Here is a 20,180-nt window from a genome sequence, read left to right on the forward strand (position 1 = left end):
CCACAGAAAGTTGAAAAGCATCTGGTCTATCTCCTTGCTTATTTTACTGTCAAGATATAAAGATAGAGCGCCATATGTTAGTCTAGAGATACCTTGTGTGTGTGTGTGTGTGTGTGTGTGTTGGAGTGTCAGTGTACTATGTGTGATTGTGTGGTTAGTGAGTGAGTCCAGTGAGTGTACATCGAGCCTGTGCAAGAGAGTCAGTGCAAAAAAATTATAAATAAAATAAGAGGGTCAATGTAAATAGTCCGGGTAGCCATTTGATTAATTGTTTTTAAGTCTTATGGCTTGGGTGTAGAAGCTGTTAAGGATGATTTTGATCCCAGAATTGGCGCTCCAGTACTGCTTGCCGTGCGGTAGCAGAGAGGACAGTTTATGGCTGTGTTCGAATACCCATACTAACATACTGTATACTACATACTAATATACTATTAGTTCATTTTAGTATACTGTAGCAAACTGTATCCTTTCAGTTGAGCATACTAGCGTAGCGCTACGCATGTCTACCTGAAGTTGATGCTGTTGCTATGCAACCTCTTGCTAGCTTGTTAGCATGACAAAWTACTAGCTAGACATTTTTATGACATCGGGTGTGTTCGTAAATTCAATTTGGAGTGCCAGAGTGCGCTTTGGGCATTTGTAAATAGTGTTGCCAGATTGTCCATAATGTAAATTCTGAGCGTTTCCCCTCTCGGAGCGTTCAGAGCGCACCTTGGAGGGCACATTGGCCAAGGACTAGGGTTGATCCGAGCGTTCTGACCATCTTAACGGCAGTCAAGCACACGTCACAAGCTAACTGGCTAGCTACTTCCAGGCACAAATGAGAGAACACCTCACTCTTACCATTTTACTCGCCATAGCAGAGCTGGTTAGGCTGTTTTCATGTTATCCAGAGCTTTGGTGACTGTAACTGTGCTGCTGGCGAATTGGAGTTGATGACCAATTGGAGTTGGTCCAGGGTTTCTGAGATGATGGTGTTGATGTGAGCTATGACCAGCATTTCCTAGCTACAATGCTACGGGCGGTTGTCATTTAGGCTGGTTACCTTGGCGTTCTTAGCACAAGGACTATGGTGGTCAGCTTGAAACATGTAGGTATTACAAACTGGGTCACGGAGAGGTTGAAAATGTCAGTGAAGACACTTGCCAGCTGGCCAGGGCATGCTCTGAGTTAGTTTGTCTAAATAAACGTTGTTGTACAATTAAAGGTAAAAAACACTACATTTCAAAACAGTCATCAATAATCTAATGAGTTCAGGGTTTGTGAAGTTATACAAAGGGTAAATTCGGAAAGTATTCAGACCCCTTGACCTTTTCCACATTTTGTTACGTTACAGCCTTATTCTGAAATGGATAAATTATTTTTCTCTCTCATCAATCTACACACAATACTCAATAATGGCAAAGCAAAAAAAAAGTGCCAATGTATTACAAATTTAAACTTAACTTAACTATTTAGACCCTTTARTCAGTACTTTKTTGAATTWCCTTTGGCACGAATTACAGCCTCAAGTCTTCTTGGGTATGGTGCTAAAAGATAGGCACACCTCTATTTGTGAAATTTCTCCCATTCTTCTCTGCAGATCCTCTCAAGCTCTGTCAGGTTGGATGGGGAGCGTCGCTGCACAGATATTTTCAGGTCTCTCCAGAGATGTTCAATTGGGTTCAAGTCCGGTCTCTGGATGGGCCACTCAAGGACATTCAGAGACTTGTCCCGAAGCCACTCCTGCGTTGTCTTGGCTGTGTGCTTAGGGTCGTTGTCCTGTTGGAAGGTGAACCTTCGCCCCAGTCTGAGGTCCTGAGCGCTCTGGAGAAGCTTTTCATCAAGGATCTCTCTGTATTATGCTCCATTCATCTTTCCCTCGATCCTGACTAGTCTCCCAGTCCCTGCCGCTGAAAAACATCCCCACAGCATGATGCTGCCACCACCATGCTTCACCGTAGGGATGGTGCCAGGTTTCCTCCAGATGTGACGCTTGGCCTCCAGAGAATCTTGTTTCTCATGGTCTGAGAGTCCTTTCGGTGCTGATCTGAGCCTCGACTCAATCCTGTCTTGGAGCTCTGCAGACAATTCCTTCGACCTCATGACTTGCTTTTTGCTCTGACATATCCTGTCAACTGTGGGACCTTATATAGACAAGTGTGTGCATTTCCAAGTCATGTCCAGTCAATTGAGTTTACCACAGGTGGACGCCAAACAAGTTGTAAAAACATCTCAAGGATGATCAATGGAAACATGATGCAGCTGAGCTCAATTTCGAGTCTCATAGCAAAGGGTCTGAATGCTTATGTATTTGCTAATATATTTTTTTTAAATCTGTTTTCGCCTTGTCATTATAGGATATTGTGTGTAGATTGATTTATCCATTTTAGAATAAGGCTAATAATGCTTTTTTGATGTTGCAATAATCACTGATCTGGCTTTCAAGTCTGTCTATGAAAATGCCCTTTTTTTGTTAAGAATTGAACTAGAACCACATTGACTAATAATGACTAACTTCTTGTAGCAGGCGTTAGGAAATAGAAAATGAACACAGGTCTCATCAACAATCTCTCAAGCCCACGTGCTAGTGATTAGCCAGCTAATCTTTATATTTCAAGTATAGTCAACTTGGATCTATTTGCTAGCTAACAAGGTTGGACAGTTGAACTGTTATGAAAACACCCTTCTGTCTGTCTCCAACTGTTTGAAAGGCATGTTAGCCTGTCCACTTTGTTCAGATGTTGAAATCAAATGGYCTACCTTGTTTCTCAGAATGAGAACGAGTTGCCAATTCCTTATACAATTGTGTTTTATGCTTATTGCACATTTATAAAACAGACTAGACAACTAGTATAGCAGTCTTTGGCTAAAATGCTGCTAGCGGTACGTGGTACCCCAATGCTGTGCACGACGAACTGGGCATTCATTTTCCAGAATTAATGCTCATTAATACTCTCGCTTTAGTAGTGTCTGCTCTGCGCACAATTTCAGTAGTTGAGACATAAAAAGGGTATTGTTAGAAAAGTTCACTTATCTATTACAGTAAAAAATGTGTTTCGGTGTCCATATGACCGATTCTGTTGGACCAAACCTCAAATGCAAATAGCTGAAATAGTTGAAACCGCTTGTAAGAGAGGAAGGTCTCTTAACTTTGTTGAGAGGCAGGGGGAGGGGMTTGGTGTGTGTGTAAACCATAGAGGAAGAGGCGAAGCGAGAGGTTTCAGTCTCTCTAAAGTAGGTCCAAAATAAGGCCAATGCGTTTCTATGGACTTATTTTGAACCTTATTAACGTGTCGTCTGCCTTCCGCCTTTGGGACAACAAGTACCATCGATAGGGCGGAGACGTGTATCTCGTCATTATATACAGATCGCTGGTGTAAATGGGAAGGTGCACACAGCACAAAGGGGCGAAGGGAAGGAGACCAAAAATACAACATGAGAACAAGCAGACATAAACGCTCATAAAAACAAGAGCCCAACTCTGAGTACGCGTCCTGAACTCAGGCGAGCAAAACCTTGAGACTTCCTTAATATTAGAGATTGTTCATGAGTTGTTGTTGACAGAGAATAAGAGAATTGTTCTGACTTCAAAAGCACAATAATGATGGATTTATGGTGCCGAAKAACATGGCTGATGTTTTACATTCTCCCAACCAATTGTGCAATCCTGTTATTATTTTTTGGGCATTTTGAGTAACTTATTTTTTAACTTATTGTGTACATAATGTTGCTGCTCCCGTCTCTCATAAAATCGATTTCTCACCGCACACTGGAAGAAGCTTTTTCCTTTAATGAGTCCAACGAGAAGGATATCCTGCTTTCACTGGAACAGGCCCCGATCCACGCCTTTTGCGTGAGGAAAAGACGCCGGAAAAGGGGACGCAGATCGGGGATCCTTCTGAGAATCCGGAGGCGAGCGAGCAAACTCCCAATGCCTTCCATTCTTCTTGCTAACGTGCAGTCTTTGGAAAATAAAATTGATGATCTACTATTAAGATTATCCTACCAACGGGRCATTAAAAACTGTAACATCTTATGTTTCACTGAGACKTGSCTGAACGACGAAACGGACAATATAGAGCTRGCGGGATATTCCATTCACCGGCAGAACAGAGACGCTACCTCTGGTAAGACGAGGGGTGGRGGCGTGTGTCTTTTTGTCAATAACAGCTGGTGCGCGATGTCTAATATTAAAGAAGTCTCGAGGTATTGCTCGCCTGTGGTAGAGTGCCTTATGATAAGCTGTCGACCACGCTATTTACCAAGAGAGTTCTCATCTGTGTTATTAGTAGCCGTCTATTTACCACCACRAAGCAAAGCTGGCACTAAGACCGCTCTCAACCAACTCTATAAGGCCATAAGCAAAGAAGAAAATGCTCACCCAGAAGYGGCGCTCCTAGTGGCCGGGGACTTTAATGCAGGCAAACTTAAATCAGTTTTACCACATTTTTACCAGCATGTCACATGTGCAACCACAGGAAAACATTTTTAGACCCCCTTTACTCCACACACAGATGCATACAAAGCTCTCCCCCGCCCTCCATTTGGCAAATCTGACCATAATTCTATCCTCCTGATTCCTGCTTACAAGCAAAAACTAARGCAGGAAGTACCAGTGACTCGCTTAATACGGAAGTGGTCAGACGACGCGGATGCTACACTACAGGATTGTTTTGCTAGCACAGACTGGAATATGTTCCGTGATTCATCCAACGGCCTGGAGGAATACACCACCTCAGACAGACATCGGCTTCATCAATAAGTGCATCGATGACGTCGTCCCCACAGTGACTGTATGTACATTTCCCAACCAGAAGCCATGGATTACAGGCAACATCGGCATCGAGCTAAAGGCTAGAGCTGCCGCTTTCAAGGAGCGGGAGACTAATCCGGACGCTTATAAGAAATTTTGCTATGCCCACAGACGAACCATCAAACAAGCAAAGCGTCAATACAGGATTAAGATTGAATCGCACTACACCGGCTCTGATGCTCGTCGGATGTGGTAGGGCTTGAAAACTATTACGCACTACAAAGGGAAACACAGACGCGAGCTGCCCAGTGACGCGAGCCTACCAGACGAGCTAAATGCCTTTTATTCTAGCTTCGAGTTAAGCAACGCTGAAGCATGCACGAGAGCACCAGCTGTTCTGGATGACTGTGATAACGCTCTCGATAGCCGATGTGAACAAAACCTTTAAACAGGTTAACATTCACAAAGSCGCTGGGCCAGATAGATTACCAGGACTTCTACTCAAAGCGTGCGCGGAACAACTGTCAAGTGTCTTCACTGACATTTTCAACCTCTCCCTGATCAAGTCTGTAATACCTACATGTTTCAAGCAGACCACCATAGTCCCTGTGCCCAAGGAAGCGAAGGTAACCTGCCTAAATGATTATCGCCCCGTGGCACTCACGTTGGTAGCCATGAAGTGCTTTGAAAGGATAGTCATGGCTYACATCAACAGCATCCTCCCGGACACCCTAGACCCACTCCAATTCGCATAACGCCCCAACAGATCCAATCTCAATCGCACTCCACACTGCCCTTTCTCACCTGGACMAAAGGAACATCTATGTGAGAATGCTGTTCATTGACTACAGCTCAGCGTTCAACACCATAGTGCCCACGAAGCTCATYCCTAAGCTATGGACTCTGGGACTAAACACCTCCCTCTGCAACTGGATCCTGGACTTCCTGACGGGCCGCCCCCAGGTGGTAAGAGTAGGAAACAACACGTCTGCCACGCTGATCCTTAACACTGGGTCCCCACAGGGGTGTGTACTTAGTCCCCTCCTATATTCCCTGTTCACCCACGACTGCATGGCCAAACACAACTCCAACACCATCATTAAGTTTTCTGATGACACAACAGTGGTAGTCCTGATCAGCGACAACGATGAGACGGCCTATAGGGAGGAGGTCAGAGAACTGTCAGTGTGGTGCCAGGACAACAACCTCTCCCTCAATGTGAGCAAGACAATGGAGCTGATCGTGGACTACAGGAAAAGGCGGGCCAAACAGGCCCCCATTAACATCGATGGGGCTGTAGTGGAGCGGGTCGAGAGTTTCAAATTCCTTGGTGTCCACATCACCAACGAACTATCATGGTCCAAACATACCAAGGCAGTCGTGAAGAGGGCACGACAAAACCTTTTCCCCCTCAGGAGACTGAAAAAATGTGGCATGGGTCCCCTGATCCTGCACCATCGAGAGCATCCTGACCGGTTGCATCACCGCCTGGTATGGCAACTGCTCGGCATCTGTCCCTAAGGCGCTAGAGAGGGTAGTGCAATCGGCTCAGTACATCACTGGGGCCAAGCTTCCTGCCATCCAGGACTTATATAATAGGAGTGTCAGAGGTAAGCCCATAGAATTGGCAGAGACTCCAGTCACCCAAGCTCTAAACTGTTTTCTCTGCTACCTCACTGCAAGCGGTACCGGAGCACCAAGTCTAGGACCAAAAGGCTCCTCAACAGCTTCTCCCGCCAAGCCATTAGACTGCTGAACAATTATTAAAAATCGCCACTGGACAATTTATATTGACCCCACCCCCTGTTGTTTATTACCTATGCATAGTCACTTCGCCCCCACCTACATGTACAGATTACCTCAACTAGCCTGTACCCCTGCACACTGACTCTGTGCCGGTGCCCCCTGTATATAGCCTCATTATTGTTATTCTTATTGTGTTACTTTTTATTATAACTTTTTATTTTAGCATACTTGGTAAATATTTTCATCTTCTTGAACTGCAATGTTGGTTAAGGGCTTGTAAGTAAGCATTTATTGGTAAAGTCTACACTTGTATTCGGCGCATGTGGCAAATACACTTTGATTTGATTTATAGTTTCCCACTTACCACGAGCATGTGAATGCCCCGATAATATAACTGTAAACTATAACAAACAATTTGAACATTTCTACTCTAGTGTAATCTTTAGCATAACAACTGTGGAACATGTTTAGCTACAGGAATATGCTTGTACAGTACACGCTAGCAGCACAAGGAAACATTAGCAAACATTCAAAATCTGTGTTTGGCGCCAAACGAGGGGATAGAAATCACGTCCCAATGATATCGCCTTTCTCCTGCAGTGTGCACTCACTCGTTCACTACTTCCCACAAATCTAAAAGCATTGGATTGTTGGAGACATGGGTGAGTGGAGGTTTYCATCTTATTTCTTATTCCAGYAAATTMMTTTCATTTCAGTGAAGRAAAGTGAACAGGTGCACACTTTGGGAGTAAAGAAAGATAMTTGGGATATAGCATCATCACAGTCCTGTTTGTATGCGTGTGTGTGGCGTTGTAATAAATGTATGGATCTGGGTGACCCTGTCTCTTCTCTCCTCTCTCATCTCTCCTCTCTCTTCTCCCTCCCCCGGCCACAGTCCGATATAAGGCCCGACGTCCAGTGAGAAGGAGATAATCCACAGTGTGTRTGTGTGGGTGCGATGTCGTGTGTGCGTGCAACGTTGTGTGTGCGACACTGTGTGCATGTGTCTGTGTGGGAAGTACACTGTGTTTGTATGTGTATCTGTGTCTGTAATTGTACAGATTTCTAGGTAACACTGTGTMCTCCATTCTCTCCCTCATCTCCTCTTTTTCTCTTGCTGGCCTGACCAGTAGGGTATCATTCCTCGTTGCCTAATTTCCCGTGAGGAGGAGATGGACCAGAACTTTTGTGTGTGTGCGTGTGTATAAAGTACACTGTGTAATATTTCTTTTCTCCTCTCTCTTCTCACCTCTCTTCTCTTCTTTCTCCCTTCCCTCCCCCAGCAACAGCGTAGTACGGTATCATGCCTCGAAGCCCAACGTTGAGTCCGGAGATGGCGTGTGTTTGTGTTAGTCTTTTATGTGTGAAGTACACTGTGTCGTTGTGTGTATCTGGGGTCGGTTACTATATACACTGTGTCTTATCCTGCCCGACCACAGTAGAGTCCAGCATGCCTCGTAGCAGACTTCAGAGCTTGTACAGTTGAAGTCGGAAGTTTACATACACTTAGGCTGGAGTCATTAAAACTCGTTTTTTCAAACCACAAATTTCTTGGTTAACAAACTATAGTTTTGGCAAGTCGGTTTAGGACATCTACTTTGTGCATGACAAATAATTTTTCCAACAGTTGTTTACAGACAGATTATGTTCTTCATACGAAGAGGAGGAGTAGTGATTCGACAAAATGCAGCGTGGTTATGTGACATAATGATTTATTAAACAAGACGAAGACGAAACGAAATACACTTGATAAACTACAAACAAATAAACGATGTAGACAGACCTGGACACAGAACTTACATATACGTGAAGAACGCATGAACAGGAACAGACTACATACAAAACTAACGAACGAACGATACCGAAACAGTCCGTGTGGCGTAACATACAGACCACTGACCAGGACAACACCCCAAAAACAGTGTGAAAACACCTACCTTATATGATATCAATCAGAGGAATGACAACCACTGCCTCTAATTGAGAGCCATATCAGGTCACCCTTTAAACCAACATAGAAAAGAAAACATGACTGCCACCCAAACTCACGTCCTGCACTAACACATACAAAACTACAGAAAACAGGTCAGGAACGTGACATAAACCCCCTTTCAAGGTGCGAACTCCGGGCGCACCAGCACAAGAGCTAGGGAGGGTCTGGGTGGGCATCTGACACGGTGGTGGCTCAGGCTCTGGCGAGGTCCCCACCCACCATAGTCAATCCCAGCTTACGTCTCCCTTAGAATGACCACCCTCATCTTACACCCTTAATTTTAATGGTACCTTAATATAAGGGGCAGCACGGGACAAGGGGCAGCACGGGATAAGGTAGCTCAGGACAGAGATATAGCACAGGATAGAGGGCAACTCCGGACTGAAGGGCAGCTCCGGACGAGAGACAGCTCTGGATTGAGGGGCAGTTTGGATAATGGCCGCTCTGGGCTGAGGGGCAGCTCATGACTGGCTGACAGCTTCTGGAGCTCATGGCTGGCTGACGGCTCTGGACGCTCATGGCTGGCTGACGGCTCTGGACGCTCATGGCTGGCTGACGGCTTCTGGACGCTATGGCTGGCTGACGGTCTGACGCTCATGGCTGGCTGAGGTCTGGACGCTCATGGTTGGTGCGGTTGGACGTCATGCGCTGGTGAGGTCTGGCGTCATGGCTGGTGACGGCCTGGACGCTCATGGTGGCTGACGGCTCTGGACGCTCATGGTGGCTGACGGCTTGGCGCTCTGGTGGTGCTTGCAGCTCTGTCTGGTTGGCGGCTCTCTGGCAGATCTGTCTGGTTGGCGTCTGGCAGATCTGTCTGGTTGGTGGCTCTGGCAGATCCTGTCTGGTTGGCGGCTCTGGCAGATCCTGTCTGGTTTAGCGGCTCTGGCAGATCCTGTCTGGTTGGCGTCTGGCAGATCCTGACTGACGAATGGCTCTAGCGGCTCCTGACTGACTAACGGCTCTGACGGCTCGGGACAGACGGGCGGCTCTAATGGCTCGGGACAGATGGTGGCTCAGACGGCGCTGGGGAGCGGATGGCAGCGGGCTGGCGACGAGCGGATGGCTCAGACGGCGCTGGGGAGACGGATGGCTCAGACGGCGCTGGGGAGACGGATGGCTCAGATGGCGCTGGGGAGACGGATGGACTCAGACCGGCGCTGGCGGAGACGGATGGCTCAGATGGCGCTGAGGAGACGGATGGTCAGGATGGCGCTGCGGAGACGGATGGCTCAGATGGCGCTGCGGAGCGGATGGTTTGTAGGCTCATGGCAGACGGGCGGCTTTGCAGGCTCATGGCAGACGGGCGGCTTTGAAGCTCAATACAGACGGGCAGTTGCATGGCGGCGCTGGCAGACGGACAGTTCAGGCGCCGTTGGGCAGACGGCAGACTCTGGCCGCTGAAGCCGACCGTGGTACGTGGTGCGGAATGGAGGCACCGGACTGGAGACACGCACTTCAAGCCTAGTGCGAGGAGCAGGGACAGGGCACATGACCTCTCGAAGCGCACTATAAGCCTGGTGCGTGGTACCGGCACTGGTGGCCGGGCTGAGTGCACGCACATCAGGAGAGTACGGGAGAAGGACAGTGCGTACAGGGTCTGGAGACGCACAGTAGGCTTAGTGCGTGGTGCCGGAACTGGAGGCACTGGGCTGGAGACACGCACCTAGGGAGAGTGCGTGGAGGAGGAACAGGGCTCTGAAAACGCACTGGAAGCCTGTGCGTGGGTGTAGGCACTGGGTGGTACTGGGCTGGGGGGGGAGGTAGCGCCGGAAATACCGGACCGTGCAGGCGTACTGGCTCCTTGAGCACCGAGCCTGCCCAACCTACCTGGTTGAATACTCCCGTGCGCTTACCAGTGCGGGGAGGTGGAATAACCGCACCGGGCTATGTAGGCGAACCGGGACACCATGCGTAAGGCTGGTGCCATGTAAGCGGCCGAGGAGACGCACTGGAGACCATACGCGTTGAGCCGGCCTCATGACACCTGGCTCAATGCCCAATCTAGCCCTACCAGTGCGGGGAGGTGGATAAACCGCACCGGGCTATGCACACGTACAGGAGACCGTGCGCTCTACTGCGTAACACGGTGTCTGCCCGTACTCCCGTCTCCACGGTAAGCCTGGGAGTGGGCGCAGGTCTCCTACCTGCCCTTGGCCCACTACCTCTTAGCCTCCCAATACATTTTGGTAGTACTACGGGCTTTTCGGCTTCCGTGCTCGACGCGTCCCCTCATAACGCCGGTTCCTCTCTCCGGTTTCCTCGCTCTCCGAGCTGCCTCCAACTGTTCCTATGGGGCGGATTCACTCCAACTTCGCCATGGTCCTTTCCTTCCAAGACCAGAAATCCTGCTTCGTGCGCTGTCTCTCTCTCCCGTTACACCGCTGCTTGATCGTTTGTTGGTGGTGGTTCTGTAACGGAATTCTCCTCTCTTATACGAAGAGGAGGAGTAGTGATTCGACCAAAATGCAGGCGTGTTATGTGACATAATGATTTTATTAACAAGACGAAGACGAAACGAAATACACTTGATAAACTACAAAACAAATAAACGATGTAGACAGACCTGGACACGAACTTACATATAACGTGAAGAACGCATGAACAGGAAACAGACTACATACAAAAAAACGAACGAACGATACCGAAACAGTCGCCGTGTGCGTAACATACAGACACTGACCCAGGAGACAACCACCCACAACAAACAGTGTGAAACACCTACCTTAATATGACTCTCAATCAGAGGAATGACAACCACCTGCCTCTAATTGAGAGCCATATCAGGTCACCCTTTAAACCAACATAGAAACAGAAAACATAGACTGCCCACCCAAACTCACGTCTGACCAACTAACACATACAAAACTAAGAAAACAGGTCAGGAACGTGACAGATTATTTAATTTATAATTTTGTATCACAATTCAGTGGGTCAGAAGTTTACATACACTAAATTGACTGTGCCTTTGAACAGCTTGGAAAATTCCAGAAAATTATGTAATGGCTTTAGAAGCTTCTGATAGGCTAATTGACATCATTTGAGTTTTTGGAGGTGTACCTATGGATGTATTTCAAGGCCTACCTTCAAACTCAGTGCCTCTTTGCTTGACATCATGGGAATCAAATGAAATCAGCCAAGACCTCAGAAAAAAAATTGTAGATCCACAGGTCTGGTTCATCCTTGGGAGCAATTTCAAAACGCCTCAAGGTACCACGTCCAATCTACAAACAATAGTACGCAAATAACACATGGGACCACGCAACCGTCATACCGCTCAGGAAGGAGACGTGTTCTGTCTCCTAGAGATGGACGTACTTTGGTGCGAAAAGTTCAAATCAATTCCTGAACAACAGCAAAGGACCTTGTGAGATGCTGGAGGAAACAGGTACAAAGTATCTATATCACAGTAAAACGAGTCCTATATCGTTTTACTGCTCCAAAACTGCCATCAACAGCCAGACTACGGTTTGCAACTGCACATGGGATAAGATCGTACTTTTTTCAGGAATTTCCTCTAGTCTGATGGGAAAAAAAGAACTGTTTGGCCATAATGACATCGTTATGTTGGAGGAAAAAGGGGGATGCTTGCAAGCCGAAGATACCATCCAACCGTGAAGCACGGGGTGGCAGCATCATGTTGTGGGTGTGCTTTGCAGCAGAGGGACTGGTGCACTTCACAAAATAGATGGCATCATGAGGCAGGATAATTATGTGGATGTATTGAAGCAGCATCTCAAGACATCAGTCAGGAAGTTAAAGCTTGGTCGCAAATGGGTCTTCCAAATGGACAATGACCCAAGCATACTTCCAAAGTTGTGGCAAAATGGCTTAAGGACAACAAAGTCAAGGTATTGGAGTGGCCATCACAAAGCCCTGACTCATTCTATAGAAATGTGAGTAGAATGAAAAAGTGTGTGCGAGCAAAGAGGCTACAAACCTGACTCAGTTACACAGCTCTGTCAGGAGGAATGGGCACAATTCACCCAACTTATTGTGGGAAGCTTGTGGAAGGCTACCTGAAACGTTTGACCCAAGTTAAACAATTTGCTACCAAATACTAATTGAGTGTATGTAACTTCTGACCCACTGGGAATGTGTTGAAAGAAATAAAAGCTGAAATAAATCATTCTCTCTACTATTATTCTGACATTTCACATTCTTAAAATAAAGTGGTGATCCTAACTGACCTAAAACAGGGAATTTTTACTAGGATTAAATGTCAGGAATTGTGAAAAACTGAGTTTAAATGTATTTGGCTAAGGTGTATGTAAACTTCCAACTTCAACTGTATGTGTGTTAGTAGTATATACTGTATAATGTACACTGTGTAGCACTGTCTCCTCTCTCCAGTAGAGTATCATGCCTCGGAGTCCTACGTCCAGTGAGGAGGAAATGGCCCAGAGTGTCTCTGACGGGTCTGGAGGTTTTGAGACAGACAGCTCCAAGGAGGAGGCTGGCCATGGAGGACCTGGAGGGGAAAGGGYCAGCAGAAGGACCGACAGGAGGGCAGAGAAGGATAAGGCCGCCCGCAGGGAGTCACTGGTCTTCTGTGTGGTCATCCCTGACCTGCAGCAGTCTGTGAGTATACACTTCTGTCTCATTAAACTACTTTCTTATCATACTGCAGGAATATATATGCCATCTAAATCCAGTTCAAAGCCAAAACGTAAGCACGTTTCACTTTCCATTCGTGTTGTCATACCTGACCGACAGCAATCCGTGAGTAGGGACAGGGACATTGTATATATATATTTTTTCATATTAGTCATTTAGTCGACAGCCTTATCCAGAGTGACTTACAATCAGTGCATTSAACTAAAATAGTTAAAACAATGAAAAAACTTGAAAAAGAAAAGGAGAGCCTCACACTCTATGAGCTCAAAAGCAATAATTTAATAACCAAMGTTTCGACAGACAAGCTGTCTTCATCAGGGTATAATGACAAACACTGCGGGYCACTAGTTTATATAGTTTGGAAGGACACTCACAGGTGTCTGTAATCATGGCCGGGTGTGGAACAACGACCACATCACAATCATTACAAGTAAAACATCTTCAAAAAAAACACCAGCTATCTGCCAAATCTGTGCTAATGAGAGTCGAAAAATAATTGGGATGCTTCATGCTGGTTGGAATTACGACACACCGGTAGTTGTTTCTGCAGTTTGTTACTGTGTGTTGCTTATATGAAAGACTAAACCCGAGGCTAGTAAAATTGTAAGTAAAGCACAAAGCTGTTAAAAAAACGAGGTCATAGCAATTGTGGGATATTTGCGCCAACCTAGCTGCATACAGTCAATGTGAAAGAGYGMGCTACAATTGCTATGTACTGTATAATGTATAAACGGAAAGTCAGACTGTTCTCAGCCAAGCAATTAGATAGATACAGTGCCTTCAGAAAGTATTCACACCCCTTGACTTTTTCCACATTTTGTTGTGTTACAGACTGAATTTATTATGGATGAAATTTCGTTTTTTTTCCCACTGGCCTACACACACTACTCCATAATGTCAGAGTGGATTTATGATTTTTTTAAAATGTTTACAACTGAATAAAAACTGAAAAGCTGAGAGGTATTGAGTTAATAACTATTCAACCCCTTTGTTGTGGCAAGCCTAAATAGGTTCAGGAGTAACAAATGTGCTTAGCAAGTCACCCAATGCATTGCATGGACTCACTCTGTGTGCAATCATATTATTTAACATGGTTTTTGAATGACTACCTCATCTCTGTACCCCACACATACAGTTTTCTTTAAGGTCCCTCAGTCGAGCAGTGAATTTCAAACACAGATTCAACCAAAAAGACCAGGGAGGTGTTCCAATGCCTCTCAAAGAAGGGCACCTATTGGTAGATGGGTAAAAAATARAAAAGCAGACATTGAATATCCCTTTGAGCATGGTGAAGTTATTAATTACGCTTTKGGTAGTGTATCATGTTATGGGAATGCTTGTAATCGTTAAGAACTGGGGAGTTTTTCAGGATAAAAAGGAAATGGAATAGAGATAWGCACAGGCAAAATCYTAGAGGAAAACCTGGTACAGTCTGCTTTCCATTAGACATTGTAGATTAATTTACCTTTCAGCAGGACAATAACGTAAAACACAAGGCCAAATCTACACTGGAGTTTCTTACCAAGAAGACAGTGAATGGCCGAGTTACAGTTTTGACTAAAATCTACTTGAATATCTATGGCAAGACCTGAAAATGGTTGTCTAGCAATGATCAACAATCAACTCGACAGAGCTTGAAGAAATCTGAAAAGGATAATGKGCAAATGTTGCATAATCCAGGTGWGGAAARCTCTTAGAGATTTACCCAGAAAGACTCACAGCTGTAATCGCTGTTAAAGGTGCTTCTACAAAGTATTGACTCAGGGGTGTGAATACTTACATACATGAGCTATTTCTATATTTCCTTTTCAATACATTACGACATTTTTTTCTAAAAACATGTTTTGTACGTTGTCGTTATGGGGCGTCGGGTGTAGAAATGTATAATTTAATCCATTTTGAATTCAGGCTGTAACACAACAAAATGCGGAGTACGTCGAGGCATATGAATACTTTCTGAAGGCACTGTAWGTAAGAGGGAGAAAGAAAGCAATTGAAAAGCGGTACCTCGGTTATTCAGCCACAAAACACATMTTTTCTTGCTGAGAAGAAGTGCTGTTGTTTTTCAAATTCCTTATCAGAAATGAACATGCCCTCTCATATAAACCCCCCAGGATTGTCTGGATGACAGCATAATCCATTGCTATAATCCTTACTAATTGATTGAGCTGATTCCAGTTATTGTTTTCTTCCACCAATACTGTGTAGTGCTGCACCTCTGCCAAATGACTTCATGAATATGGAATGATCATTTTTGTCCAGCTTCTGTTGGGAAGAGGCTAGCTAATTACTGAAACAGAATATCCCGAGTAGACATTTCCATACTGTTCTATACAGGACTTCCTAGTCTATTCTACTGTAAATAAAATACTATATTCACAGCCATTGTCTCACTGGCAGGGAGACGTGTGCTATTGTTTGTCCCCGTCCATCTGTTACCACCTGCTGCCAGAATGGAACATCTGCATGTGTGTGTTAGAAGCAGAAACGTATGCTTTTAAAACCCAACGCCACCTGTCTTCTAATGTTTTGGAGCAGAAATGTATGTTTAAACTCCAGGTTTGGTACGTTAGCGTGATCTTTGCATATGTTGTCTTTGTTTCGGAGCAGACATGTATGAGGTTTAAACCCGAGGCCACCGTATGGGTTGCTAAACAGCAGATCCTGTGTACACTGACCCAGACGTTGAGGGACGTGCTCAACTATGGCCTGTTTCAGCCTGCTGTGGAGGGCCGCATGTCTGGTTTCCTGGACGAAGAGCGCCCCCTCAAAGACTACCCTACTCCCACCAGCATCAAGGGGGTTCCAACTCTGGAGGTACAGTAAAAGTACTGCTTTGATCCATCCCTCAGGTCCAGCCCTAACCCTAGCCCTAGTCCYAACTCTAACCCTCAGACTAACTCACCCACCAGCAGCAAAAGGATCCCAACTCTGGTGGTACAGAAAAAGTGCTGCACCGTTAGTCTGTATTATTAAACGCACATCCATCACTGATTGCTTCACAACATACAGTACCTTCATCAGGCTATTACGTTTTGATCAAAGAGTGGATCTTCGTCTTGTCAAATAGATGCGCTCCTGGCTCAAAACCATTATACCCAGCCTATAAAGTATGTGGTAGAGMAATCGGGTGTGCATTGCAGGCCCTACTTAAATGTATCCAGTACTGCTCCATCCCTCAAGTCCAGTCCTCCTGTATTGGCAAACGTACGTCACTGGTTGCTCGACAACATACCTTTATTAGGCAAGCGCAATGTTATGGATTGTGTGTGTGTGTGCCCTACTTCCTGCATCCAGCACTGCTCCATCCCTGCGGTCCATTAACACGGCACTGGACACGCTGCTGAACCCCAACCAGGGGTGCTGTATAAGCACTTCTCCTGGTTGATCATTACCAAAGAATCTAATCTGTAGAAAATTCTGCCACTTAATGAATGATCTAGGGACTGCATCACTGGAATAAGTCTTGTTTTCCGGACAGCTCAGCTGGATTGTGATGAGGCGGCATAGCTGGAAACTCCATTCTTGGCTCCCTCTCGCTGTTCTTTGTTCTATATAGCCTCAGTCAGTGGTCCCCTGGTATCACTAGTACTTAATTACCGCCTGCCTGGGTGATATTTTCTAGTATAGTACACCTTAGTTACTTAGTATTAGACGTATGGATCACCCATTCTGGGGCAGTATTCATAAAGTGTCTCAGAGAATTTGTGATCAGTTTTGCCTTTAAGATCATAACTGAGTCTTTATAGAACAATGACATGGACAGGGGGGGGACCTGATCCTAGATCAGCACTCCTACAGTACGCTGAGATGATTTTGTGAATATGGGCCCTGGGTATGATTGGGAAGTAGTCTTTTTTGAATCTCCTTTCTACAGTTTTGTTATAAGAGCAAGGTCTACCAACAACACAATGTGAATGTTTCCATAGATAAAAAAAATCTCTCTGCGTTGTTCTATATAAGCCCAGTCAGTGGTCCCCTGGTATCGCTAGTACTGAAGTCTTAGTTACTGCCTGCTCCTTCTACTGGTAGTTGTACACCTTACTTAGTATTGAATATATAGATCACCAGTATCAGTGGTGCAGGGTATGATTATGTCTGKTATAGTTAGTCGGGATCATTACGAGATGATTATAAGAGGCGTTATAGGGTGTTCATGCTCATGATTAGTATTACAATGCATTACAGCGTTACCATGTTTCTCTTCTCCTATTTACAGTTCCGTTACAAGAGCAGGGTCTACCAGCAGCCCAATGTAAACGAAAAGCAGATTGCCAAAATCCACACGCAGGTGAGAAAAATAAATGAGACTTTATATTCCTTCTTCACTTCTTCTTTCAAATGCCTTTGAATATCTATTGCTGATGTCATCTATTGTATTGGATCAGGTGAAAGCTATATCTTGGACCCTTTTCACACTTTATATCCGTCAATGATGGAACCGKGCTGAAAAGAGCAATGTGAAAAGACAATATTAGCCGCAGTAGAGTACGGCTCAGGTCATTACAGTCGTGTGAGAAAATGATATTATTAACGGCGCTTGTCTCTGAGATTTTCATTGTATTATGAGCGAAAGAACATCTCAGGGCCTTTCTCTGTAATACTGATCAAATCAATACACTATTCGGCTACAAGCTGAATATAAAGTGTGAATTATTGAAGTGCATCATTTCATGGGCTCAATATTCAGCAGGTATGTATTTTAACACATAGAACAGGACGGATTATTGGATTAAGACAGAAAGCGACTGAGTCCAGGAGAATTCCTATCACTGTCCTTCTGGATCAAACAGGAATGCCACACTAAATAATTCACCCATCAAATTCCATTCCTGCTGTTTTTCCCTGTTCTTTCAAGTCCACTTCTTCCTTTATGTGTGTTCGTGCGCGCGTGTGTGGTGTGTGTGTTGGAGTTGTTCAAGGTGTGTGTACTGTGGCTGCGTCAGAGTGCCCTGGTCAGCGTCAGTCCCCCTGTAGTGTCTCTGTCCTGCCTGAAGGCTGCAGGCGAGCCTCTCTTTCTCTCGGCCTGGCACTGTTCAGCTCAGCTCAGCTCTGGGACCTGCTCTCTTAGCTATTTATAACTGGCCTGGAAAGCAGCACATGTGTCCCTGGTCCCTGGGAAAGCACCATGTGAAGAACAGCAGTGCAGAGACCTGTGTAACCATCATCTGACCTCCCTACTGTACCAACCTCCCTGTCCCTGTAYCMCSCCCCCCCCCCCCCCCCCCMCTCWCTCTCTCTTTCTCTGCTCCCTCCTACTCCTAGGCCAACTATAGGAAATTCATGGACCACATTCAGCATCACCAGCTGGATAAAGTGGCAAAGATGCTGGAGAAAGGCCTCGACCCCAACTATCATGACCCTGATACTGGTGGTACGCCACACACACACACACACACACACACACACACACACACACACACACACACACACACACACACACACACACACACACACACACACACACACACACACACACACACACACACACACACACACACACACACACACACACACACACACACACCTAGGCTCTTAATCAATATTGTGATGTGCACCTCATGTTGTATTATACAGCAGCTGCTGCTGAGAAGTAAACAGTGTCTGAATAAATTATGAATGGCTTAGTTTACTGAAAAAGGAAATTAGAGATCAGCTCACCTCAAATGTTTTTAAAGTCTCAATTGCTTGTGCAATATTGTGATGTGCACCTCATGTTGTATTATACAGCAGCTGCTGCTGAGAAGTAAACAGTGTCTGAATAAATTATGAATGGCTTAGTTTACTGAAAAAGGAAATTAGAGATCAGCTCACCTCAAATGTTTTTAAAGTCTCAATTGCTTGTGTTTTTGTGCACCTTTATTCTGTGGGACCTATAGGGCTGGTTTCCAGGACAACGTCTAGTCCTAGACTACAAAGTTACTTCGATAGCCGTTCTTCATTGAACATGCCTTCTATTCCAGAATTAGCCTTCTATTCCAGGAAACTTAYCCAACGCATTTTCTTTGATGATGTTCATACATCATGTTTTAAGAAACATCCGTGACACTAAACAACACCATGTTGTGTGTTTTGTTTCGTAGAAACTCCACTGACCTTCGCAGCCCACCTTTACGACGTGGAGCAGGTCATCGTTGTATTGAAACAAGGTGGTGCACATCTGGACTTCAGGTCACAGGACGGGATGACGGCTCTACACCATGCGGTCAGGGCCAAGAATCAGGCCGCGCTGAAGGTTATCCAGTATCTCTATGCCTTTTACAGCTTCTATAAAGTCGGCCACAATTCCCCGCTCTACCCCTTCCCCTTGGCCTTACCCTTTGATGTGTGCAGATCTGTATGGGTGAAGCAATATAGTGGAACATCCACCACCACTGCTTCTCTCTAGACCCTTCAGATCTGCAAACGTAGAAGGGTTAGGACCAAGGATATGGGAAAAGAGAGAGAATTGGTATCGACTGATACCTTTAGATTTTTCGAAACAATCTATCCCATAACAAATCAAACTATATTTGTCACATGCGCCGAATACAACAAGTGTAGACCTTACCGTGAAATGTTTACTTACAAGCCCTTATTAATAACCAACACACCACATATAGGAGTCATAATTGACAATGTCCTACGCATAACATATGTGAACGACCACCTGGATTTGGTCGTATGTAGCAAAATTTGAAATTGTGTTTTTTTTACAGTGGATAAAAATAGAGACTCATAGCTACAACATGGTATATCATACACTGCAGTTGAGGAACAATGGGAAAGTCATTGAGTTTGAGTTCATTTTTATTTTTACAGGGACAGTGCACATTAATCAAYGTTTTAGTAAAAGTGCCGGTTTTAGCCAACCGGCTAATTTTCAACCKCAGTCCCTGGGTAGGTTTTTAAAAACAATTGCAATACAGACAATCAATGAGCAGTGAGCACACGCAGAGCAACATAGGACAAGCAAGACATAGCATGCAGACAGAGCAACATAGGACAAGCAAGACATAGCATGCAGACAGAGCAACATAGGACAAGCAAGACATAGCATGCAGACAGAGCAACATAGCACAAAAGCAACAAGACAAAACCCATAAAAGCAAC

The 20,180-nt window shown here is 45.3% G+C and overlaps 1 protein-coding gene across 1 annotated transcript in view; it reads left to right on the plus strand.

Moving 5' to 3' along the window:
- The window catches only part of LOC111952241 (SH3 and multiple ankyrin repeat domains protein 2-like), a 99,150-nt gene that overhangs the window by 24,885 nt on the left and 54,085 nt on the right, over positions 1–20,180 (plus strand). The window contains exons 3-7 of the mRNA XM_023970785.2: positions 12,825–13,052; positions 15,699–15,905; positions 17,308–17,379; positions 18,354–18,462; positions 19,172–19,323. Coding sequence (XP_023826553.1) covers positions 12,834–13,052; positions 15,699–15,905; positions 17,308–17,379; positions 18,354–18,462; positions 19,172–19,323 — 759 coding nt within the window. The 5' untranslated portion in view covers positions 12,825–12,833. The remainder of the gene's footprint in view (positions 1–12,824; positions 13,053–15,698; positions 15,906–17,307; positions 17,380–18,353; positions 18,463–19,171; positions 19,324–20,180) is intronic.

Source organism: Salvelinus sp. IW2-2015, linkage group LG26 (genome assembly GCF_002910315.2).
Source record: "Salvelinus sp. IW2-2015 linkage group LG26, ASM291031v2, whole genome shotgun sequence".
Lineage (NCBI taxonomy): Eukaryota > Metazoa > Chordata > Actinopteri > Salmoniformes > Salmonidae > Salvelinus > Salvelinus sp. IW2-2015.